The sequence below is a fragment of the Bombina bombina genome, chromosome 7, assembly GCF_027579735.1.
Source record: "Bombina bombina isolate aBomBom1 chromosome 7, aBomBom1.pri, whole genome shotgun sequence".
NCBI lineage: Eukaryota > Metazoa > Chordata > Amphibia > Anura > Bombinatoridae > Bombina > Bombina bombina.
The window spans coordinates 511,093,911-511,119,623 of NC_069505.1; the positions used below are offsets into that span (position 1 = coordinate 511,093,911).

Sequence of the window (25,713 nt, forward strand, 5' to 3'; positions counted from 1 at the left end):
GTGATTGAAACTACCCTTACCCTTTTTCTGTCTCAATAGAGATGGACAATTTGTGACGGAGTGGTCTTTTTGTCCACAATAAAGACAGAGATTTTCTAATCTACGTCTAATTTTTTCCTCTGGGGTTAGAGGACCCCTTATAGTTCCAATTTCCATAGGAACCTGGTTTGAAACAGCTTTTTCCATGGTTGTAAAACAGGGATATGAACGTCTGGGCACAACTTCATAGGAAGCTTTTTCAGCCTTTCTTTCACGTAACCTTCGGTCCAAAGTGGTGCTTAATTTCATTAACCCAATCAGTGTGTCAGGCATCTCTAATCGTGACAATTCATCTTTAAGGGATTCAGAGAGACCCAATCTGAATTGATTCTTTAAACTGATCTCGTTCCATTGAGAGTCATCTATCCACATTTGAAATTCAGTAATATATTCTTCAATGTTTCTTTTCCCCTGTTTCATAGATCTTAATTTATTTTCAGCTGTTATTTGAGTGTGTGAATCCTCATACAAGGCAGTCATAGCTAGAAAAAATTCTTCAAGCGAATCCAATATTGAATGTTCACTTTCAAAGAATCTATTGGCCCAGGAGCGTGGCTCCCCCTGTAGGAAGGAAATAGTGGTACAGACCTTTATCCTTTCACTATGGTATGTTTTAGGTCTAAGTGAGAAAAGAAGTTTACATGCACTTTTAAAATCCCTGAATTCGCTGCGTTTGCCAGAAAATGGTTGTGGGTATTGTATGTGAGGTTCAGCAATTCCTGTTTCTTTCCCTGACATACAATCTTTTATTAAGGTTTTAAGAGCTTTATTTTCAGTTTGTACCTCTGTTAATGCTCTAGCAAGATATTCTAATTTCTGATGAATATTAGAAAATTCATTTTTAATTTCATTAAGATCCATCTTCCAAAAAAAAAAAACTTTCTTTTTGTGGCCTGAAAATTCTGTGATAATTTTGTCTCACCAAACTTTAGAGAAAAAATAAAATAAATGGAATGTAGCTCTATTCTTGTAAACAGCTAGTAAATATAACTTAATATACTAGCATGCACAAGGTGAGCATTTACTTTTAGTAATTGAAATGAAAGTATGGATTATACCTCTATGAATGAAAATAGTAAATCTTATGTGAGAAACTTATTAAGCTTCTAATATATAAGCAATGATTCTTAATATTATGAACAAAGAAAAAATGAGAAAAAATCCTTTATATTCAGGATAAGAAATGAGTTGATAAAGTTCAATTCTTGATAAAGTAATGTTCAAGTAACTTTCCTTAAGTTTCACGCACTCACACAAACACTCTAAAATATATATACAATGTTCCAACACACACGCAATATTGACCAGCAAGGAGGAGGTTAATTCAGTGTAATACAGCTCAGGTAAGTAATGACACTTAGCGTTATATTTGGAAACCTTAAACTTTGTATACAATACGATACCAATACCAGCGTGGTGATAAGACCAGATTTCCCCAGAAGCGATGATGAAGCGTGGAGAGCGGAATAAACAGCAGAGTAAATACTAAACCGGAGAAAATTAGAGAGCGGCGTTCCGGTAGCAGCTTGTGTGAGTGCGGCTTCAGCTGCGTGAGATTGAGTTCCGGTAGCGTAGGAATATGATTAGAAGACTCAGTCCAAAAGGAATCAGGAAAGAAGTGTAGCAAACTTTGATATACAAACAGCCTTCAAAAAATAAAAATACTTAAGACCTGAAAGGGAAAAATAAACTGCTTGGAATAAGCAGTAGCACAGGATGAGAGAATCCACTTTAATTTTCAGGCACTGAGTAATGGAAAAGCACTTCCTTAAATAGGAGGAAGTGCTGATAGTCAGAAAGTCTTAAAGGGATATCACACTCATACTGTAATGCTGAGAGTTCTGACACTCTCCGAACAGAAGAGGTAGCAACAAGAAATAAAACTTTCCAAGATAACAACTTAATATCGAAGGAATGCATAGACTCAAATAAAGCCCCTTGAAGAACCTTGAAAACTAAATTAAGACTCCATGGAGGAGTAACTGGTTTAAACACAGGCCTGATCCTGACCATGGCCTGACAAAAATGATTGTACAGTTGGTACATCCGCCAGACGTTTGTGTAACAAAATAGATAAAGCCGAAATCTGACCCTTTAGAGAACTTGTCGATAAACCTTTCTCCAACCCCTGCTTGGAGAAAATTAAGCATTCAATCTCCAAGCAGTCAGCTACAGAGAAACTAGATTTGAGTGAAGGAGGGACCCTTGAATTAGAAGGCCCCTCCTCAACAGAAGTCTCCCATGTGACAGAAAAGACATGACCACCAGATCTGCATACCAAATCCTGCAAGGTCAAGCAGGAACAATGAGGATCACAGACGTTCTCTCCTGCTTGATTCGAGCAATGACCCGATGAAGAAGCGCAAACGGAGAAATTTGGTATGCTAGCCTGAAGATCCAAGGAACCGCCAGAGCATCTATCAGCTCCGCCTAGGGTTCCCCGGACCTCGAGCCGTATCTCGGGAGCTTGGCATTCTGAGAACACTTCCAGATGGAGTTCCCACTCCCCCGGATGAAAGGTCTGCCTGCTCATGGAGTCCGTCTCCCGTTGTCCACCCCTGGGATGTGGATGGCCGACAGGCAACAAGAATGGGCCTCCGCCCACTGAATTATCTTGGTTACCTCTGTCATCGCTAAGGAACTCCTCGTTCCTCCCTGATGATAGATATAAGCCTGATAAACTGAACCGAGGATAACTGAGGCCAGTCCAGAAGAGCATTAAATTTCGCTCTCAGCTCCAGAATGATTATAGGAAGAACAGACTCTGACTGAATCCAAACTCCCTGAGCTTTAAGGAAACTCCAGACTACTCCTCACCCTATAAGGCTGGCGTCTGTTGTCACAATCACCCAAGAAGGTCTGTGAAGACAGATTCCCTGGGAAAGATGATCCAGAAACAAAGTATTATTCGAGGAGACAAATCCGCATAATCTCCGTTCCATTGCCTGAGCATGTTTAACTGCAGAGGTCTGAGATGGAACTGAGCAAACGGGATGATGTTCTTGCCACCATCAGTCCGATTACCTCAATGTACTGAGCCACTGATGGCCGAGTAGTGGACTGAAGGACTAGACAAATATTGATAAACTTGATTTCCTGACCTCTGTCAGAAAAATCATCATAGATGGGGAATCTAATATAGTTCCCAAGAAGGATAACTCTTTGAGATTTACCTTCCTTACAAGAAGAATAACACCATGTCCGTGTGAGATATTGATTGATAAAATGATGGCACCTGGACTAGGATTTCGTCCAAATAGGGTGCCACTGTAATGCCCCGGAGAAAGGGCTGATTGTTGGCCTGAAACGTTGCTTCTGTTTGTATCCCACATTGCAAAATAAAAGGTTTTTGGATTTGCACCAGCTGGAACATCTTTGTTTTCATAGACTATTGAGTTGTCAGCAAATATAACCGGACTAGTTGCGCAACAAGTTAAACCTCCCATACGGCTAGAATTACAAACAAGCCGTTGGGAGAAGGAGATAGCCATTAAACATAATGAGAGTAGCTGCCTAGAAAAAGCAAACCTCCCGATCGGCTGCTAAATTAAAATAAAGCCGTTGAGAGTTGCCATCCTGTTGTACCTAACACAAAAACATAAGAGACACTTCTCCACGTCCCCAGTGCCTGCAGAAACTGCCCATGACTTAACCCTTCCTAGGGATAATGTCATCTTGTGTCCATTATTAGTATATACTAAAGTGCCAACATTTCTGTGTCCGTACCCCAGAAAATATGTTAGCACTTACCTCATTGTCTGCCTGGCAGCAAGGCAGTACCCAGGTTTAAGAGGTCCTCTCAATCCCATGGACCAGGAAAGAAACGAAAGTCCTGAATAAAATTCCCTCAGATTTTCTTAGTCAGGGCAGCATCAGTATGGGAGGCGCAGTGAGAATTATGTCCCACAAGTTCCCATTGCTCTAAAGCCACCAAAAGCTCTACTGTAGAGACTGATATGGACTACGGCTACACAAGCAAGATAACAAAGAAAATTTGATAATAGGAGTAAATTAAAAAGTTGCTTAAAATGTCATGAGTAAAAAGGATATGCCGGCTACTAGCAACAGTTGAAAAAACTGTTGCTAGTAGCCGGCATATCCTTTTTACTCATTGAATGCCTGCTGTTGTCCACCGCTACTTTGTTTCGGCTGGCTCCATTCCTCCCCTCACCTTGGCGTGCTTTTGGATTTCCACCCGTACACAAGAATCCTGCAGCGGCACTTCCGCTTTCTTGCTTAAAATGTCATGCTCTATCTGAAAGATAGATTCTTCACATAACCGGGCATCTATATTCCGGTCGAGGGATGCCACTATACATAGGTTCGCGGAACTGGTATTTGAATTAACACCAACTATTGACCTACGCTAAGTATCTAGCAGAACCTCTTTGCATGACTGTGCATACTAACGCTTTGGGAGCTACTTAACCTCTACTACGGCATAATTGCTATCAGTTTGTTCATTCATTTCTGTGTGCCTATGCTTTGTATACAATACTAAATGCTTGATGTGAGTATTTAGGTGGGACTGTGCTCTAGACGACTTAGATCCCAATTAATACCTGCCCAGTATTTACCTCCGGTATTGGGGGTTCAGTGTGCAGCAGGGTGTAGTCGGTCTAGTTAATTTCTCACCTGTATTTAGATGTATATATCTAACTAGGAGATTCCTTTCCTAACCACTTAGATCCCATTACACATCTGCCCAGGCTATACCTCCTTACTGTATTGTTGGGGGTTCTGTGAGCAGTAGGGTGTAGTTGGTTAGGCAACTCTCCTATTTACTTGTTTGGATTATCTTTGCGCCTGTGCCCATCCTGACCGGTCAGATCTTTCCAGGTAGAATTGTGTCTACGTCTATGTAAATTTTATTTTTAACTATGCACTTTATTGTCTACACACTATTGCCTAGATTTAGAGTTTTGCGGCCAAAGGGGTGTGTTAGCTACGCGTGCTTTTTTCTGGCCGCACCTTTTAAATACCGCTGGTATTTAGAGTTCACAGAAGGGCTGCGTTAGGCTCCAAAAAAGGAGCGTAGAGCATATTTACCACAACTGCAACTCTCGATACCAGCGGTGCTTACGGACGCGGCCAGCTTCAAAAACGTGCTCGTGCACGATTCCCCCATAGGAAACAATGGGGCTGTTTGAGCTGAAAAAAAAACTAACACCTGCAAAAAAGCAGCGTTCAGCTCCTAACGCGGCCCCATTGTTTCCTATGGGGAAACACTTCCTATGTCTGCACCTAACACCCTAACATGTACCCAGAGTCTAAACACCCCTAACCTTACACTTATTAACCCCTAATCTGCCGCCCCCGCTATCGCTGACCCCTGCATATTATTTTTAACCCCTAATCTGCCGCTCCGTACACCGCCGCCACCTACATTATCCCTATGTACCCCTAATCTGCTGCCCCTAACACCGCCGACCCCTATATTATATTTATTAACCCCTAATCTGCCCCCCACAACGTCGCCGCCAGCTACCTACAATAATTAACCCCTAATCTGCCGACCGCACCTCACCGCTACTATAATAAAGTTATTAACCCCTAATCCGCCTCACTAACCCTATAAGAAATAGTATTAACCCCTAATCTGCCCTCCCTAACATCGCCGACACCTAACTTCAATTATTAACCCCTAATCTGCCAACCGGATCTAGTCGCTACTATAATAAATGGATTAACCCCTAAAGCTAAGTCTAACCCTAACACTAACACCCCCCTAAATTAAATATAATTTAAATCTTACTAAATAAATTAACTCTTATTAAATAAATTATTCCTATTTAAAGCTAAATACTTACCTGTAAAATAAACCCTAATATAGCTACAATATAACGAATAATTATATTGTAGCTATTTTAGGATTAATATTTATTTTACAGGCAACTTTGTATTTATTTTAACCAGGTACAATAGCTATTAAATAGTTAAGAACTATTTAATAGCTAAAATAGTTAAAATAATTACAAAATTACCTGTAAAATAAATCCTAACCTAAGTTACAATTAAACCTAACACTACACTATCAATAAATTAATTAAATAAAATACCTACAATTACCTACAATTAAACCTAACACTACACTATCAATAAATTAATTAAATACAATACCTACAAATAAATACATTTAAATAAACTAACTAAAGTACAAAAAATAAAAAAGAACTAAGTTACAAAAAATAAACCAGGTACAATAGCTATTAAATAGTTAAGAACTATTTAATAGCTAAAATAGTTAAAATAATTACAAAATTACCTGTAAAATAAATCCTAACCTAAGTTACAATTAAACCTAACACTACACTATCAATAAATTAATTAAATAAAATACCTACAATTACCTACAATTAAACCTAACACTACACTATCAATAAATTAATTAAATACAATACCTACAAATAAATACATTTAAATAAACTAACTAAAGTACAAAAAATAAAAAAGAACTAAGTTACAAAAAATAAAAAAATATTTACAAACATTAGAAAAATATTACAACAATTTTAAACTAATTACACCTACTCTAAGCCCCCTAATAAAATAACAAAGACCCCCAAAATAAAAAAATGCCCTACCCTATTCTAAATTAAAAAAGTTCAAAGCTCTTTTACCTTACCAGCCCTGAAAAGGGCCATTTGCGGGGCATGCCCCAAATAATTCAGCTCTTTTGCCTGTAAAAAAAAACATACAATACCCCCCCCCCAACATTACAACCCACCACCCACATACCCCTAATCTAACCCAAACCCCCCTTAAATAAACCTAACACTAAGCCCCTGAAGATCTTCCTACCTTATCTTCACCATGCCAGGTTCACTGATCCGTCCTCCGAAATCTTCATCCAAGCCCAAGCGGGGGCTGGCGATCCATAATCCGGCTGAAGTCTTCTATCAAGCGGCGGCTGAAGAGGTCCAGAAGAGGCTCCAAAGTCTTCATCCTATCCGGGAAAAAGAGGAGATCCAGACCGGCAACCATCTTGACCCAAGCGGCATCTTCTATCTTCATCCGATGACGAACGGCTCCATCTTGAAGACCTCCAACGCGGATCCATCCTCTTCTTCCGACGTCCAAATGAAGAATGAAGGTTCCTTTAAGGGACGTCATCCAAGATGGCATCCCTCGAATTCCGATTGGCTGATAGGATTCTATCAGCCAATCGGAATTATGGTAGGAAAATTCTGATTGGCTGATGGAATCAGCCAATCAAAATCAAGTTCAATCCGATTGGCTGATCCGATCAGCCAATCAGATTGAGCTCGCATTCTATTGGCTGATCGGAACAGCCAATAGAATGCGAGCTCAACGTAGCGGCGGGGTACGGAGCGGCAGATTAGGGGTTAAAAAAATTTAATAGAGTGGCGGCGATGTGGGGGGGCCTCGGTTTAGGGGTACATAGGTAGTTTATGGGTGTTAGTGTACTTTAGAGCACAGTAGTTAAGAGCTTTATAAACCGGCGTTAGCCCAGAAAGCTCTTAACTACTGACTTTTTTTTGCGGCTGGAGTCTTGTCGTTAGATTTCTAACGCTCACTTCAGCCAAGACTCTAAATACCGGCGTTAGAAAGATCCCATTGAAAAGATAGGATACGCAAATGGCGTAGGGGGATCTGCGGTATGGAAAAGTCACGGCTGGAAAGTGAGCGTTAGACCCTTTCCTGACTGACTCCAAATACTAGCGGGCGGTAAAAACCAGCGTTAGGAGCCTCTAACGCTGGTTTTGACGGCTACCGCCCAACTCTAAATCTAGGCCTCAGTGTGCCAATTTAAAAAAAAGATTTTTTTCACCTGTTGTGAGGCCTGTGGTTTGCCCATGGGGCGAAATGTCACAGATTTTCAATAAAAAAATTTGGATACATTTACATTTGAGCTTTTACTTTTTGAAAAGAGTGCTGAATTCCCTGTCTTTTTGCAACAAGATTTCGTTCTTGTTTACCCTTCTGAATTTGCTTCACGACATTTGTATTTAAGGGTCTGCACCATTTGCCTTCGGGCAACTAAATGAAGACGGTTACTTTCTAACAGTCTTTCTATGTTTAGCTCTGTACCAGCGTTTGCTTCCCCTCTGCTTAATTCATGATATATATATATATTTATATATATATATAATATATATATATATATATATAATATATATATATATATATATATATATATATATATATATATATATATATATATTCATATTCTAACAATTTCAGATAAGTAGCAGTTTTGTTTTGTTTTTGCTGGCAAAATAAACTTTCATGATTCAGATAGGGCATGTCATTTTAAACAACTTTCCAATTTACTTTTATCAACAATTTTGCTTTGTTCTCTAGGTATTTTTAGTTGAAAGCTAAACCTAGGTAAGCTTATATGCCAATTTCTTAGACCTTATCTGAATATATCTGCCTCTTATCTGAATGCATTTTGACAGTTTTTCACAACTAGAGGGCGTTAGTTTACGTGTGCCATATAGGTAACATTGTGCTCAAGCCAATGGAGTTACCTAGGAGTCAGCACTGATTGGCTAAAATGCAAGTCCGTCAAAAGAACTGAAATAACGGGGCAGTCTGCAGAGGCTTAGATACAATGTAATCAAAGAGGTAAAAAGTATCTATACTATAATAGCATTTGTAACGCGTCCGTCGTTGTTGCCAGTTGCGCACGCATCCTCAAAGGAATGTTGGCGGAGCAAGGCAGCCAAAAGAATGTTGGATTACGAAAATAACAGAGTGGTGCCGCAGGTGGATTCTTTCACCACCCTGCCATTTTCGGAATCCAGCTGAATGCAGCGTAGGCAAACACAAAGCCTTAAAAAACAAAACAAAACAAACAAAAAAAATAAATACACGCAACCGCCCACACGAAATATCGAAAAAACACTTACCCGCCCGCAAGAAATAAATAAAAAACACGTAACCGCCCGCACAAAGTATAACCAAAAAAAAACTAACCTCCCGCACGAAGTATTAACAAACACCTAAACCACAAACCCCCACATCGCAAAATAATAAAGTAATTAACCCCTAATCCGCAAATAACAATTCAAATATTAACCCCTTAACTGCCAACCCCTCACATCGCAATAAACCTAATTAAACTATTAACCCCTAAACCGACAAACCCCCACATAGCAATAAACCTAATTAACCCATTAACCCCTAAACCGCCAACCCCCATCGCAATAAACCTAATTAACCTATTAACCCCTAAACCCCCACATCGCAATAAACCTAATAAACCTATTAACTCATAAACCCCCAACCCCCCACAATGCAAATAACTAATTTAATTACTAAGCCCCCTAACCTAACACCCCCTAAATTAACCCCAATACTAAGTTACACTTAAATAAAACCTAACATTAAATTACAAAAAAATAAATCTAAAATTACAAAAAATAAAACTCTAAAATTAGAGAAAAAAATTAACAAAATGATAAAAAAAAATAAAAAAAATAAACCTAATCCCTATGAAAGTAAAAAAGCCCCCTAAAATAAAAACACCCCCTAAACTACCAATAGCCCTTAAAAGGGCCTTTTGTAGGGCATTGTCCTAAGTTAAAGTGAACTTCACGCAACTGCCCCACGGCATCGGATAAACTTTGCAAAATGAGGGTGGGTTTAATTCATCAAAATTTTTATATTTCATTATTTTTAAAATCTTTTCCTTTTAAGCGCTCCGACGATAAGCGCATCTCTCCGGCACGGCATTTTGTCAAATTGATTAACAGATGAAGATTCTTAAAAGAACGAATCCTTGTTTCCCCCCGGGCCGTGACGTTTATGCAAAGGGAAACAAGGATTTGTTCTTTTAAGAATCAACATCTGTCAATCAATTTGACAAAATGCCGGGCAAGAGAGATGCGCTTATCGGAGCGCTCAAAAGGTAAAATTTAAAAAAAATAATGAAATATAAAAAATGTTATGAATTATTTAACCCACTCTCATTTTGCAAAGTTTATCCAATGCCGTGGGGCAGTTGTGTGAAGTTGACCTTCACTTTAAACAGCTCTTTTACATTTAAACATTACTAAATCCTCCCTAACTGTAAAACGCCCAACCCACCAAACCCCCCAAAATAAAAGAAACTAACACTAAAAAAAAACTAAACTACCCATTCCTGCTAAAGGGACATTTGTATGGGCATTGCCCTTAAAAGGGCATTTAGCTATTTTACTGCCCTTAAAAGTTCCTGAAGTCCGGCGGAGAAGGTCTTCTTCCAGGTGGCTCCATCATCTTCTATCTTCACCCGGAGCGAAGGTGGCGCTGTCTATTTAGAGGTAAAATCTCTTCCCCTTTTACATAGAGATGTTCAGGTGATATTTTTCGGTCAGCTTTTTACAGCTATGCATATGAGTATTATGTCCCTTTAAAGGCTACATCAAGAGGCACAAGAATGTGCATCAATACTACCGCGCCAGAAAAGCTGTGTGTGGCACAGCTAAATAATAAATATCTACCATATGAGTTTTATATATGTTTTATTATCTGTGCCACACAGCCTTTCTGGTGCAGTAGTATTGATACACATTTTTGTGCCTCTTTTGATGTAGCCTATACGTATATACTGTACACTTTTGTACATCCTCAGTAGGAGCTTAACCCTCAGAAAATGTGCATGTTTTGATAATGGAAGTATATTGGAAACTGTTTTTCAAATTGCATGTTTTATCATGAAACTTAGCCAAACAGAGGAGGAAAGGGATTTGGGAGTAGTAATAGATAACAAGCTAAAGATGGGTGCACAATGCAGGACAGTGGCTTCTAAGGCTAATAAGATACTAGCATGTATTAAAAGAGGCATTGATTCAAGGGAGGAAAGCATAATTCTGTCACTATATAAATCCCTGGCAAGACCTCACCTTGAGTATGGAGTGCATTTCTGGGGACCAATCTCAAAAAAAGACATTGCAGACCTTGAAAATTTTCAGAGAAGGGCCACAAAGCTAATAAGGGGAATGGATACTTTATGAGGAGAGGTTAGCCAAACTGGGTCTGTTTTCTCTAGAAAACATGTGCTTGAGAGGTGACACTTTATTTAAATATATTCAAGTCCCATATACAGAGATTTCAGAAGCTCTGTTTATTCCAAGAAAATTGTTTGTGACAAGAGGTCACAATTTAAGACGGGAGGAAAGGAGATTTAATCTCCTGCAACATAAATGTTTTTTCACTGTAAGGGCAATCAAATTGTGAAACTCATTTCCGGAGGAGGTAGTAAATGCCAATTCCTTAGATACATTTAAAAATGGTTTGGATACATTTCTGGCTAGAAACATAATTCAGGGATATGATTAATTGTGTTAAATGGGTCACCTTTTAAAGGGATTAATTTAAGGTCAACTGGAGCTTTCTGTAAGTATATTAGATTTGTATAGGTTGAACTCAATGGACTTTGGTCTTTTTTTCAACCTCATCTACTATGTTATTGTGGTTGCATACACAAATAAACAAAAAAAAAAAAGAGTAAAACGTGATGTAAGGAAGTACAACTGACGGTCACATATTTTACATAAAGGAGTACATTCTTAATGGGATCATTTCAAATAAAAAAATAATAATAAATAAATAAAAAAAAAAAAAAAAATATATATATATATATATATATATATATATATATATATAAAAAAATAAAGGCATCATATGTACCCAAATCGCTGATAAGGAGGTCCAAGTTGTTTGTTTTTCATTGTTATTTTGATTTCGCACACAGTCTGTTCAGTGTTGTTTAACGGTAAAAGTTTAGCGCACAGTCTTTTCTTCTTAGATATTGTAACCTCTGATAAAAAAAAGAAAGTGAGAACATTAAAGGGATGCTAAACACAAATTTTATTTGAAAAGCAAGAATGTAAGCTTAGGAGCCGGCTAGTTTTTGGTTCAGAACCTGGGTTGCGCTTGCTGATTGGTGACTAAATGTAGCCAAAAATAATAAGCCGGCTCCTTAGCTTAGATTCCTGCTTTTTCAAATAAAGATAGCAAGAGAACGAAGAATAATTGTTAATAGGAGTAAATTAGAAAGTTGCTTAAAATTGCCTGCTCTATCTGATTCATGAAAGAAAAATATTTTTAAATACATATTCCTTTATGTTTATATATATATATATATATACACATACATATATATATATGTGTGTGTATGTGTGTGTGTTGGTGTGTATGTATGTATGTGTGTGTATATGTGTGTGTATATGTGTGTGTGTGTGTATGCGTATGTATGTGTGTGTGTGTGTGTGTATGTGTGTGCATGTGTATGCGTGTGTGTGTATGTGTTGGTGTGTATGTGTTGGTGTGTATGCGTGTGTGTGTATGTGCGTATGTGCGTGTGTGCGTATATATATATATATATATATATACACACATATATATATATATATATATATATACATACACACACATACATACATACATACTTCTACATATATCTGGAGGTATTTTTGCACAAATATATATCTATCTATCTATATATACACACACATATATACATACATACATACAGTCGTATGCAAAAGTTTAGGCACCCCTGACAATTTCCATGATTTTCATTTATAAATAATTGGGTGTTTGGATCAGCAATTTCATTTTGATCTATCAAATAACTGAAGGAGACAGTAATATTTCAGTAGTGATTTATTGGATTAACAGAAAATGTGCAATATGCATCAAAAACGAAATTAGACAGGTGCATAAATTTGGGCACCCCAACAGAAATATTGCATCAATATTTAGTAGAGCCTCCTTTAGCAGAAATAACGGACTCTAGATGCTTCCTATAGCCTGTTATGAGTGTCTGGATTCTGGATGAAGGTATTTTGGACCATTGTCCAAATGAGCGTTTACATACCTCAAGCGACTGTTTGTGGCGTGGCATCACTCTCCCATACAGCTTCTCCTTGTGCGCTGAATTGTTGAACGATGCACAGTGACACCATCTGCAGCAAGATGATGTTGTAGGTCTTTGGAGGTGGTCTGTTAGCTGTTTTTGACTTTTCTCACCATCCTTTGCCTCTCCGATATTTTGCTTGGCCTGCCACTTCTGGCCTTAACAAGAACTGTGCCTGTGGTCTTCCATTTCCTCACTGTGTTCCTCACAGTGGACACTGACAGCTTAAATCTCTGCAATAGCTTTTTGTAGCCTTCCCCTAAACCATAATGTTGAACAATCTTTGTTTTCAAGTCATTTGAGAGTTGTTTTGAGGCCCCCATGTTGCCACTCTTCAGAGGAGAGTCAAAGAGAACAACAACTTGCAATTGGCCACCTTAAATACTTTTTCTCATGATTGGATGTACCTGTCTATGAAGTTCAATCCTTAATGGGCTCACCAAACCAATTGTGTGTTCCAATTAATCAGTGCTAGGTAGTTACAGGTATTCAAATCAACAAAACGACAAGGGTGCCCAAATTTATGCACCTGTCTAATTTCGTTTTGATGCATATTGCACATTTTCTGTTAATCCAATAAACCTCATTTCACTACTGAAATATTACTGTATCCTTCAGTTATTTGATAGAGTAAAATGAAATTGCTGATCCAAACACCCAATTATTTATAAATGAAAATCATGGAAATTGTCAGGGGTGCCTAAACTTTTGCATACGACTGTATGTATATATATATATATATATATATATATATATATGTGCGTATAAAAATACCACCAGATATATGTAGAAATATGTATTTATGAATAAATAGAACAAATTCTACTATGTGAAGAACAATGGAATGTGAAAGATTCATATTTTCATGTCGGGTTAGCTCACTTGAAAATATGTCATCGGGTTTGCGCACAAGTGGTTTTTTTCCCCATTTTTCCTGCTCCATTGACTTCTATGGGGGAAATGTGTGAAAATTGTCACAATATTCTAACTTTTGCTTTTTGTGCGCATCCGGTGTGTGCTAGTGCATGTGTGTCTGCGTTCTGCTTGATCAGTGTGTACTAGTGCATGTGTGTCTGCGTTCTGCTTGATCAGTGTGTGCTAGTGCATGTGTCTGCGTTCTGCTTGATCAGTGTGTGCTAGTGCATGTGTGTCTGCGTTCTGCTTGATCAGTGTGTACTAGTGCATGTGTGTCTGCGTTCTGCTTGATCAGTGTGTGCTAGTGCATGTGTGTCTTAGTTCTGCTTGATCATTGTGTGCTAGTGCATGTGTGTCTGCGTTCTGCTTGATCAGTGTGTGCTAGTGCATGTGTGTCTGCGTTCTGCTTGATCAGTGTGTGCTAGTGCATGTGTGTCTGCGTTCTGCTTGATCAGTGTGTGCTAGTGCATGTGTGTCTGCGTTCTGCTTGATCAGTGTGTGCTAGTGCATGTGTGTCTGCGTTCTGCTTGATCAGTGTGTACTAGTGCATGTGTGTCTGCGTTCTGCTTGATCAGTGTGTGCTAGTGCATGTGTTTCTGCGTTCTGCTTGATCAGTGTGTGCTAGTGCATGTGTGTCTGCGTTCTGCTTGATCATTGTGTGCTAGTGCATGTGTGTCTGCGTTCTGCTTGATCAGTGTGTACTAGTGCATGTGTGTCTGCGTTCTGCTTGATCAGTGTGTGCTAGTGCATGTGTGTCTGCTCTGCTTGTTCAGTGTGTACTAGTGCATGTGTGTCTGCGTTCTGCTTGATCAGTGTACTAGTGCATGTGTGTCTGTTCTGCTTGTTCAGTGTGTACTAGTGCATGTGTGTCTGTTCTGCTTGTTCAGTGTGTACTAGTTCATGTGTGTCTGTTCCGCTTGTTCAGTGTGTACTAGTTCATGTGTGTCTGTTCCGCTTGTTCAGTGTGGACTAGTGCATATGTGTGTCTGTTCCGCTTGTTCAGTGTGTACTAGTGCATATGTGTGTCTGTTCCGCTTGTTCAGTGTGTACTAGTGCATATGTGTGTCTGTTCCGCTTGTGTGTACTAGTGCACGCGTGTCTGTGTTCTGCTTGTTCAGTGTGTGTCTGCATTCTGCTTTATCAGTGTGTACTAGTGCATGTGTGTCTGTTCCGCTTGTTCAGTGTGTACTAGTGCATGTGTGTCTGCCCGCTTGTTCAGTGTGTACTAGTGCACGTGTGTCTGCGTTCTGCTTGTTCAGTGTGTGCTAGTGCATGTGTGTCTGCGTTCTGCTTGTTCAGTGTGTGCTAGTGAATGTGTGTCAGCGTTCTGCTTGATCAGTGTGTGCTAGTGCATATGTGTCTGTTCCACTTGTTCATTGTGTACTAGTGCATGTGTGTCTGCGTTCTGCTTGTTCAGTGTGTGCTAGTGCATGTGTGTCTGCGTTCTGCTTTATCAGTGTGTACTAGTGCATGTGTGTCTGTTCTTCTTGTTCAGTGTGTGCTAGTGCATGTGTGTCTGTTCCGCTTGTTCAGTGTGTACTAGTGCATGTGTGTCTGTGCCGCTTGTTCAGTGTGTACTAGTGCATGTGTGTCGGTTCTGCTTGTTCAGTGTGTCTGTTCCACATGTTCAGTGTGTACTAGTGCATGTGTGTCGGTTCTGCTTGTTCAGTGTGTCTGTTCCACATGTTCAGTGTGTACTAGTGCATGTGTGTCTGCTTGTTCAGTGTGTGCTAGTGCATGTGTGTCTGCTTGTTCAGTGTGTGCTAGTGCATGTGTGTCTGTTCCGTTTGTTCAGTGTGAGCTAATACACGAGTGTCTGCGTTCTGCTTTCAGTGTGTACTAGTACATGTGTGTCTGCATTCCGCTTGTTCAGTGTGTACTAGTGCATGTGTGTCTGCCCGCTTGTTCAGTGTGTACTAGTGCACGTGTGTCTGCGTTCTGCTTGTTCAGTGTGTGCTAGTGCATGTGTGTCTGCGTTCTGCTTGTTCAGTGTGTGCTAGTGAATGTGTGTCAGCGTTCTGCTTGATCAGTGTGTGCTAGTGCATATGTGTCTGTTCCACTTGTTCATTGTGTACTAGTGCATGTGTGTCTGCGTTCTGCTTGTTCAGTGTGTGCTAGTGCATGTGTGTCTGCGTTCTGCTTTATCAGTGTGTACTAGTGCATGTGTGTCTGTTCTTCTTGTTCAGTGTGTGCTAGTGCATGTGTGTCTGTTCCGCTTGTTCAGTGTGTACTAGTGCATGTGTGTCTGTGCCGCTTGTTCAGTGTGTACTAGTGCATGTGTGTCGGTTCTGCTTGTTCAGTGTGTCTGTTCCACATGTTCAGTGTGTACTAGTGCATGTGTGTCTGCTTGTTCAGTGTGTGCTAGTGCATGTGTGTCTGTTCCGTTTGTTCAGTGTGAGCTAATACACGAGTGTCTGCGTTCTGCTTTCAGTGTGTACTAGTACATGTGTGTCTGCATTCTGCTTGTTCAGTGTGTACTAGTGCATGTGTGTCTGCATTCTGCTTGTTCAGTGTGTACTAGTGCATGTGTGTCTGCATTCTGCTTGTTCAGTGTGTACTAGTGCATGTGTGTCTGCATTCTGCGTGTTCAGTGTGTACTAGTGCATGTTTGTCTGCATTCTGCTTGTTCAGTGTGTACTAGTGCATGTGTGTCTGCATTCTGCGTGTTCAGTGTGTACTAGTGCATGTTTGTCTGCATTCTGCTTGTTCAGTGTGTACTAGTGCATGTGTGTCTGTGTTCTATTTGCTCAGGGTGTACTAGTGCATGTGTATCTGCATCATGTTCGTTCATTGTGTACTGGTGTGTCTGCATTCTGCTTGTTCATTGTGTACTGGTGTGTGTGTGTGTGTGTATCTGCATTCTGCTTGTTCATTGTGTACTGGTGTCTGTGTGTGTGTATCTGCATTCTGCTTGTTCATTGTGTACTGGTGTGTGTGTGTGTATCTGCATTCTGCTTGTTCATTGTGTACTGGTGTGTGTGTGTGTATCTGCATTCTGCTTAATCATTATGTACTGGTGTGTGTGTGTATCTGCATTCTGCTTATTCACTGTGTACTGGTGTTTGTGTGTGTGAATCTGCATTCTGCTTATTCACTGTGTACTGGTGTGTGTGTGTCCGCATTCTGCTTGTTCGCTGTGTACTGGTGTGTGTGTATCTGCATTCTGCTTATTCACTGTGTACTGGGGTGTGTGTGTATCTGCATTCTGCTTATTCACTGTGTACTGGTGTGTGTGTGTATCTACATTCTGCTTATTCGCTGTGTACTGGTGTGTGTGTGTGTATCTGCATTCTGCTTGTTCATTGTGTACTGGTGTGTGTGTGTGTATTTGTATTCTGCTTATTCACTGTGTACTGGTGTGTGTGTCTGCATTCTGCTTGTTCATTGTGTACTGGGGTGTGTGTCTGCATTCTGCTTGTTCATTGTGTACTGGGGTATGTGTCTGCATTCTGCTTGTTCATTGTGTACTGGTGTGTGTGTCTGCATTCTGCTTATTCACTGTATACTGGTGTGTGTATCTGCATTCTGCTTATTCACTGTGTACTGGTGTGTGTGTCTGCATTCTGCTTGTTCATTGTGTATTGGTGTGTGTGTGTATCTGTATTCTGCTTATTTGCTGTGTACTGGTGTGTGTGAATCTGCATTCTGCTTATTCACTGTGTACTGGTGTATGTGTGTGTCTGCATTCTGCTTGTTCAATGTGTACTGGTGTGTGTGTGTATCTGCATTCTGCTTATTCACTGTGTACTGGTGTGTGTCTCTGCATTCTGCTTGTTCATTGTGTACTGGTGTGTGTGTCTGCATTCTGCTTGTTCAATGTGTACTGGTGTGTGTGTGTGTGTGTGTGTATCTGCATTCTGCTTATTCACTGTGTACTGGTGTGTGTGTGTCTCTGCATTCTGCTTGTTCATTGTGTACTGGTGTGTGTGTGTGTATCTGCATTCTGCTTAATCATTATGTACTGGTGTGTGTGTGTATCTGCATTCTGCTTATTCACTGTGTACTGGTGTTTGTGTGTGTGAATCTGCATTCTGCTTATTCACTGTGTACTGGTGTGTGTGTGTCCGCATTCTGCTTGTTCGCTGTGTACTGGTGTGTGTGTGTCCGCATTCTGCTTGTTCGCTGTGTACTGGTGTGTGTGTATCTGCATTCTGCTTATTCACTGTGTACTGGGGTGTGTGTGTATCTGCATTCTGCTTATTCACTGTGTACTGGTGTGTGTGTGTATCTACATTCTGCTTATTCGCTGTGTACTGGTGTGTGTGTGTGTATCTGCATTCTGCTTGTTCATTGTGTACTGGTGTGTGTGTGTGTATTTGTATTCTGCTTATTTGCTGTGTACTGGTGTGTGTATCTGTATTCTGCTTATTCACTGTGTACTGGTGTGTGTGTCTGCATTCTGCTTCTTCATTGTGTACTGGGGTGTGTGTCTGCATTCTGCTTGTTCATTGTGTACTGGGGTATGTGTCTGCATTCTGCTTGTTCATTGTGTACTGGTGTGTGTGTCTGCATTCTGCTTATTCACTGTATACTGGTGTGTGTATCTGCATTCTGCTTATTCACTGTGTACTGGTGTGTGTGTCTGCATTCTGCTTGTTCATTGTGTATTGGTGTGTGTGTGTATCTGTATTCTGCTTATTTGCTGTGTACTGGTGTGTGTGAATCTGCATTCTGCTTATTCACTGTGTACTGGTGTATGTGTGTGTCTGCATTCTGCTTGTTCAATGTGTACTGGTGTGTGTGTGTGTGTATCTGCATTCTGCTTATTCACTGTGTACTGGTGTGTGTCTCTGCATTCTGCTTGTTCATTGTGTACTGGTGTGTGTGTCTGCATTCTGCTTGTTCAATGTGTACTGGTGTGTGTGTGTGTGTGTGTGTATCTGCATTCTGCTTATTCACTGTGTACTGGTGTGTGTGTGTCTCTGCATTGTGCTTGTTCATTGTGTACTGGTGTGTGTGTCTGCATTCTGCTTGTTCATTGTGTACTGGTGTGTGTGTGTATCTGCATTCTGCTTGTTCGCTGTGTACTGGTGTGTGTGTGTCTGCATTCTGCTTGTTCAATGTGTACTGGTGTGTGTGTATCTGCATGCTGCTTATTCACTGTGTACTGGTGTGTGTGTCTGCATTCTGCTTGTTCGTTGTGTACTGGTGTGTGTGTGTCTGCATTCTGCTTGTTTATTGTGTACTGGTGTGTGTGTCTGCATTCTGCTTATGCACTGTATACTGGTGTCTGTGTCTGCATTCTGCTTGTTCAATGTGTACTGGTTTGTGTGTCTGCATTCTGGTTCTTCATTGTGTACTGGTGTGCGTGTATCTGCATTCTGCTTATTTACAGTGTACTGGTGTGTGTGTATCTGCATTCTGCTTTTTCACTGTGTACTGGTGTGTGTGTCTGCATTCTGCTTGTTCAATGTGTACTGGTGTGTGTGTGTATCTGCATGCTGCTTATTCACTGTGTACTGGTGTGTGTGTCTGCATTCTGCTTGTTCGTTGTGTACTGGTGTGTGTGTCTGCATTCTGCTTATTCACTGTATACTGGTGTCTGTGTCTGCATTCTGCTTGTTCAATGTGTACTGGTTTGTGTGTCTGCATTCTGGTTGTTCATTGTGTACTGGTGTGCGTGTATCTGCATTCTGCTTATTTACAGTGTACTGGTGTGTGTGTATCTGCATTCTGCTTTTTCACTGTGTACTGGTGAGTGTATCTGCATTCTGCTTGTTCATTGTGTACTGGTGTGTGTGTGTGTATCTGCTTTCTGCTTATTCACTGTGTACTGGTGTGTGTCAGCATTCTGCTTGTTCATTGTGTACTGGTGTGTGTGTCTGCATTCTGCTTGTTCATTGTTTACTGGTGTGTGTGTCTGCATTCTGCTTGTTCAATGTGTACTGGTGTGTGTGTGTGTCTGCATTCGGCTTGTTCATTGTGTACTGGTGTGTGTATCTGCATCCTGCTTATTTACTGTGTACTGGTGTGTGTGTATCTGCATTCTGCTTGTTTATTGTGTACTGGTGTGTGTGTGTCTGCATTCTGCTTGTTTGCTGTTTACTGGTGTGTGTGTGTGTATCTGCATTCTGCTTAGTCACTGCGTACTGGTGTGTGTGTGTATCTGCATTCTGCTTGTTCGATGTGTACTGGTGTGTGTGTATCTGCATTCTGCTTGTTCGATGTGTACTGGTGTGTGTGTGTGTGTGTGTATCTGCATTCTGCTTGTTCGATGTGTACTGGTGTGTGTGTGTGTGTATCTGCATTCTGCTTGTTAATTGTGTACTGGTGTGCGTGTGTGCTTGTTCGTTGTGTACTGGTGTGTGTGTTTGTATTCTGCATTCTGCTTGTTCGTTGTGTACTGGTGTGTGTGTGTCTGCATTCTGCTTGTTCGATGTGTACTGGTGTGTGTGTGTGTGTGTGTATCTGCATTCTGCTTGTTCGATGTGTACTGGTGTGTGTGTGTGTGTATCTGCATTCTGCTTGTTAATTGTGTACTGGTGTGCGTGTGTGCTTGTTCGTTGTGTACTGGTGTGTGTGTTTGTATTCTGCATTCTGCTTGTTCGTTGTGTACTGGTGTGTGTGTGTCTGCATTCTGTTTATTCACTGTGTACTGGTGTGTGTGTGTATCTGCATTCAGCTTGTTCGTTGTGTACTGGTGTGTGTGTGTGTCTTATGCATTTTCAGAGGGCACCGGTGTGTGCTTGTTTATATAATCAGGGCCCACCTACTCATTAGATGTGGCTAAAACATTATAGCCAGGATAAGATCAATGTCTTACTCGGGTCTATGAATTCTGAAATATAAGCGAATCCCACAGGTAGAGGTGTTTTGTCAGTAACCATTTGAATGTCGGTGACCACTTGCTCCAGAGGGCTCTACAGTAAATGTGAACATAAACAACCACGAATATTAATGTAAGAACAATACAGGAGAAAAGGGAGTACATTGGGGGAAGTGAGCAGGGTATTGAATCTCTGGTTAATTTTCTGAGCGCTAATTGTTACCACGAGCTTGCGGTAGCACGAACCACGAGCTTGTAGTAGCACAAACCTGCCACTTGTAATGGCTGGTTAATTATCGCACTCCCGCAAATAGGATAATTTAGCGCTCCACTTATAATCTAGCCCAAAGAGTGAAAAAAACCTCTGGGTAAATACCCTGGAAGTCTAAATTCTACAAATAAATAATTTTGTGTAGCAGTTTTGAATTGGGTGACCGCTATTAAGATTACAGTCCAAGCATAGCACATTTTTGTGTTAAACCAATAATTCCATCGTTGTAGTATTTGACCTATATTTGCTATACATTTCTTGGAAACCTATGGGGTATTCCTAAAACCAGGAAAACATAATTAACCTATTTGGGTTTACTTTTCTTTAGCTACACTAGTTTTGTAGAAATTGTGATAAAGAAAAAGGCAAAAATGTTTAGTTTTTGTTTGCCCCATTTTCAGTATTAACCCTTTCATGACAGGGTTAATTTGTCTATGTAAACAAGTTGAAATCCCGTTAACGCGTGATTTCAATGTTGGGAACGGGTCAAGGGGGCGTCCCTATGACACTTTTTTTTTGTTTGCCCCATTGGTTTGCTTTGTTCCCATGATATTCTGTGTTGAAGAGATACCTAGGTAGGCATCTGAATCATGATAGGGCAGGAAATAGTGATGTCACCAGCTCTTGCAAACGGATAACATTCTTGCAAAACTATAGAAGTAATAGAAGTAAATTACAAAGTTGTTTAAAATGTCATGCTCTATCTGAATCATGAAAAAAAAAATTTGCGTTTCATATCCCTTTAAATTCCTATTTACTGTTATTTTATGCACCCATATAGGGAATCACAAGAGAGGCTTGTCTGTTAAAAAAAAGGTTATGGGTTCACTTAAAGGGATAGTAAAGTCTTAAAGGGACACTAAACCCAAAAAAAGTTATTTCATGATTCAACAAGAGAATACAATTTTAAACAACATTCCAATTTACTTCTATTATCTAATTTGCTTCATTCTTTAGATATCCTTTGTTGAAAAAATATCAATGCACAGGGGTGAGCCAATCACACAAGGCATCTATGTGCAGCAACCAATCAGCAGCTACTGATCCTATCTAGATATGCTTTTCAACAAAGTTTATCAAGAGAATGAAGCAAATTAGATAATAGAAGTAATTTAGAAAGCTGTTTAAAATTGCATGCTCTTTCTAAATCATGAAAGAAAAAATTTGGGTTTCATGTCCCTTTAACCCCTTAATGACAACTGACGTACCAGGTACGTCATGCATTAACAAGCAGTTAATGACAATGGACTTACCTGGTACGTCAGTTGTCTAACAGAGTGCTGGAAGTATTGCAGTGATGCCTCGATATGGAGGCATCCTGCAATACCCCTTTACAAGACTCCGATGCAGAGAGAGCCACTCTGTGGCCCTCTCTGCACCGGTAGTGATGGTGCCTTTGACCGGTGGGAGGAGGGAGCTCATGCGCACACTAGCCACACTGACACCAATGAAAAAGTAAGGGGAAAAAAAGTTATTTTATTTTTTTTATATTTAAAAGGATCTGTGAGGGGGTGGGGGTATTGTGGGGGGGCTGCTACACTACAGAAATAATTAAACACAAATAAAAGTTATAAATACAATTAAAATAAGTTTGGTTTGTGGGGCCAAACTGGGTACTGGCAGACAGCTGCCAGTACCCAAGATGGCGGTAATTAGGTAGGGGAGAGGGTTAGAGAGCTGGAGGGGGGGATCAGGGAGGTTGGTGCTAAGGCAGGGGTCCATCACAACTAAAATATTTAATAATTTTTATTTTAAAAAAAAAAAAAAAAAACTCTTTTATTTAGTACTGGCAGACTTTCTGCCAGTACTTAAGATGGCGGTAACAATTGTGGGGTGGGGGAGGGAAGAGAGCTGTTTGGGAGGGATCAGGGGGTGGGATGTGTCAGGTGGGAGGCTGATCTCTAAAATTAACCCTGCAAGCTCCCTACAAGCTCCCTAATTTAACCCCTTCACTGCTGGGCATAATTCACGTGTGGTGCGCAGCAGCATTTAGCGGCCTTCTAATTACCAAAAAGCAACGCCAAAGCCATATAAGTCTGCTATTTCTGAACAAAGGGGATCCCAGAGAAGCTTTTTCAACAATTTCTGCCATAATTGCACAAGCTGTTTGTAAATAATTTCAGTGAGAAACCTAAAATTGTGAAAAATGTAAAGTTTTTTTTTTTATTTGCTCGCATTTGGCGGTGAAATGGTGGCATAAAATATACCAAAATGGGCCTAGATCAATACTTGGGGTTGTCTACTACACTACACTAAAGCTAAAATTAACCCTACAAGCTCCCTACATGCTCCCTAATTAACCCCTTCACTCCTGGGCATAAAACATGTGTGGTGCGCAGCGGCATTTAGCGGCCTCCTAATTACCAAAAAGCAACCACAAAGCCATATAAGTCTGTTATTTCTGAAAAAGGGGATCCCAGAGAAGCATTTACAACCATTTGTGCCATAATTGCAGAAGCTGTTTGTAAATAATTTCAGTGGGAAACCTAAAGTTTGTGACAAAATTTGTGAAAAAGTGAACTTTTTTTTTTTTTTTTTATCGCATTTGGCGGTGAAATGGTGGCATGAAATATACCAAAATGGGCCTAGATCAATACTTGTCTTCTAAAACAAAATATATACATGTCAAGGGATATTCAGGTATTCCTGACAGATATCAGGGTTCCAATGTAACTAGCGCTAATTTTGAAAAAAAGTGGTTTGGAAATAGCAAAGTGCTACTTGTATTTATGGCCCTATAACTTGCAAAAAAAGCAAAGAACTTGTAAACATTGGGTATTTCTAAACTCAGGACAAAATTTATAAGCTATTTAGCATGGGTGTTTTTTGGTGATTGTAGATGTGTAACAGATTTTGGGGGTCAAAGTTAGAAAAAGTGTTTTTTTCCATTTTTTCCTCATATTTTATAAAAATTTTTTTAGTAAATTATAAGATATGATGAAAATAATGGTATCTTTAGAAAGTCCATTTAATGGCGAGAAAAACGGTATATAATATGTGTGGGTACAGTAAACGAGTAAGAGGAAAATTACAGCTAAACGCAAACACTGCAGAAATGTAAAAATAGCCATTGTCATTAAGGGTAAGAAAATTGAAAAATGGTCCTGTCATTAAGGGGTTAATTAAACTTTCATGATTCAGATAGAAAGTGGTTTAAAATTACATGCTCTAATTTACTTTTATCATCAAATTTGCTTTGTTCTCTTGGTATTCTTAGTTGAAAGCTAAACCTAGTTAGGCTCATATGCTAATTTCTAAGCCCTTGAAGGCCGCCTCTTATCTGAATGCATATGACAGTTTTTCACAGCTAGATAGCGCTAGTTCGTGTGTGCCATATCGATAACATTGTGCTCATTCCGGTGGAGTCAGCACTGATTGGCTAAAATGCTATATTAATATAAGCGCGTCAGTTTTGCAAAACTGGGGAATGGGTAATAAAGGGATTATCTATCTTTTTAAACAACAAACATTTTTGGTGTTTACTGTCCCTTTAACAAGAGAGTGGATTATTACGGTGAAACCAATGCTGAGCAAAAATTGCCAAAAGTCATTTAAGAAAGGAAACTGTGAAAAAAAACTGGGTCCTTAAAGGGACACAAAACCCAAACATTTTCTTTCATGACTCAGACACAAACAATTTAAAAAAACGTACCTATTCACGTAGTATATTATCTAATTTGCTTCATATAGAACATGCAATGTTAAAGGGGCATGAAAAACACAATTTTACTTTCATGATTCAGATAGAGTATGTTATTTTAAATAACTTTCCAATTGATTTCTGTTATCTAATTTGTTTTGTTCTCTTTATATCCTTTGTTGAATAGTATACCTAGGTAGGCTGCTGATTGGTGGCTGCACATATATGCCTCTTGTAATTGGCTGTCAGCTAGCTCCCAGTAGTGCATTACTGCTCATTCAACAAAGGATACCAAGAGAATGAAGCAAATGAGTTAATAGAAATAACTTGGAACGTTGTTTAAGAGATTGTATGTTCTATATGAATCCTGATTATTTTTCTGTAAATGTGAACACAAGTTTTATAGTGTAATTTATTTATATAGGGTGTACCCATGTTGTGTGCACCACACCATTATAAAGCCCCATTTTTAAATATTAGGCTACATTAGATATTTCCTAGCGTATAGCGGCCATTTTATTAAAGGCACATAAAAGTGCAAAAAAAAATAAATGCAGGTAAATTATTTTGCAAATTAAACACTCAAGAAAAGCATTGCACTACTGGGAGCTAGCCGAGCATGTCTGGTGAACCAATTGCTTTAAGCTAGCAATCACCAGGTAACCCCTAGTAGTGCACTGGTGATCCTGAGGTATGCTTTTCAACATAGGATACCAAAAGAACAAAGTAAATTTAAAGGGACAGTCAACACCAGAATTATTGTTGTTTAAAAATGTAGATAATTCCTTTATTACCCATTCTCTAGTTTTGCATAACTAACACTGTTATATTAACCCCTTAACGACATATGTCGTACAGGGTAAGTCTTGCACAAACCGGTCTTTAAAGACCAGCGACGTACCCTGTACGACATTAGGGGTTTAAAGCGTCTGGAAGCGATCGTGATCGCTTCCAACAGCTTTCCGGTTATTGCAGCAATGCCTTGATATCGAGGCATCCTGCAATAACCCTTCTTTCCCCTACGGTGCAGAGAGACTCACAAACTCTGTGGCTCTCTCTGCACCGGACATCGATGGCCGAAAATCGTTGGTGGGTGAGAGCCGATGTGGGAGGCGGGAGGGCGGCCATCGATGGCTTGTTTGATTAAGAGGGGGGCGGGATTGGGGGCGTGGTCACCGGGGGCACGCAGGGACGCGCGCGTGCACGGGGGG

At 39.9% G+C, this 25,713-nt stretch overlaps 1 protein-coding gene across 1 annotated transcript in view; it reads right to left on the reverse strand.

Annotated features, from left to right (window-relative positions):
* Positions 1-25,713, reverse strand: part of MVB12A (multivesicular body subunit 12A) — a 105,797-nt gene that overhangs the window by 63,740 nt on the left and 16,344 nt on the right. Inside the window, exons 4-5 of the mRNA XM_053721738.1 lie at positions 20,589-20,685; positions 11,680-11,809 (exon numbers count right to left, since the gene is read on the reverse strand). Of these exons, the coding sequence (XP_053577713.1) occupies positions 11,680-11,809; positions 20,589-20,685 (227 nt within the window). The remainder of the gene's footprint in view (positions 1-11,679; positions 11,810-20,588; positions 20,686-25,713) is intronic.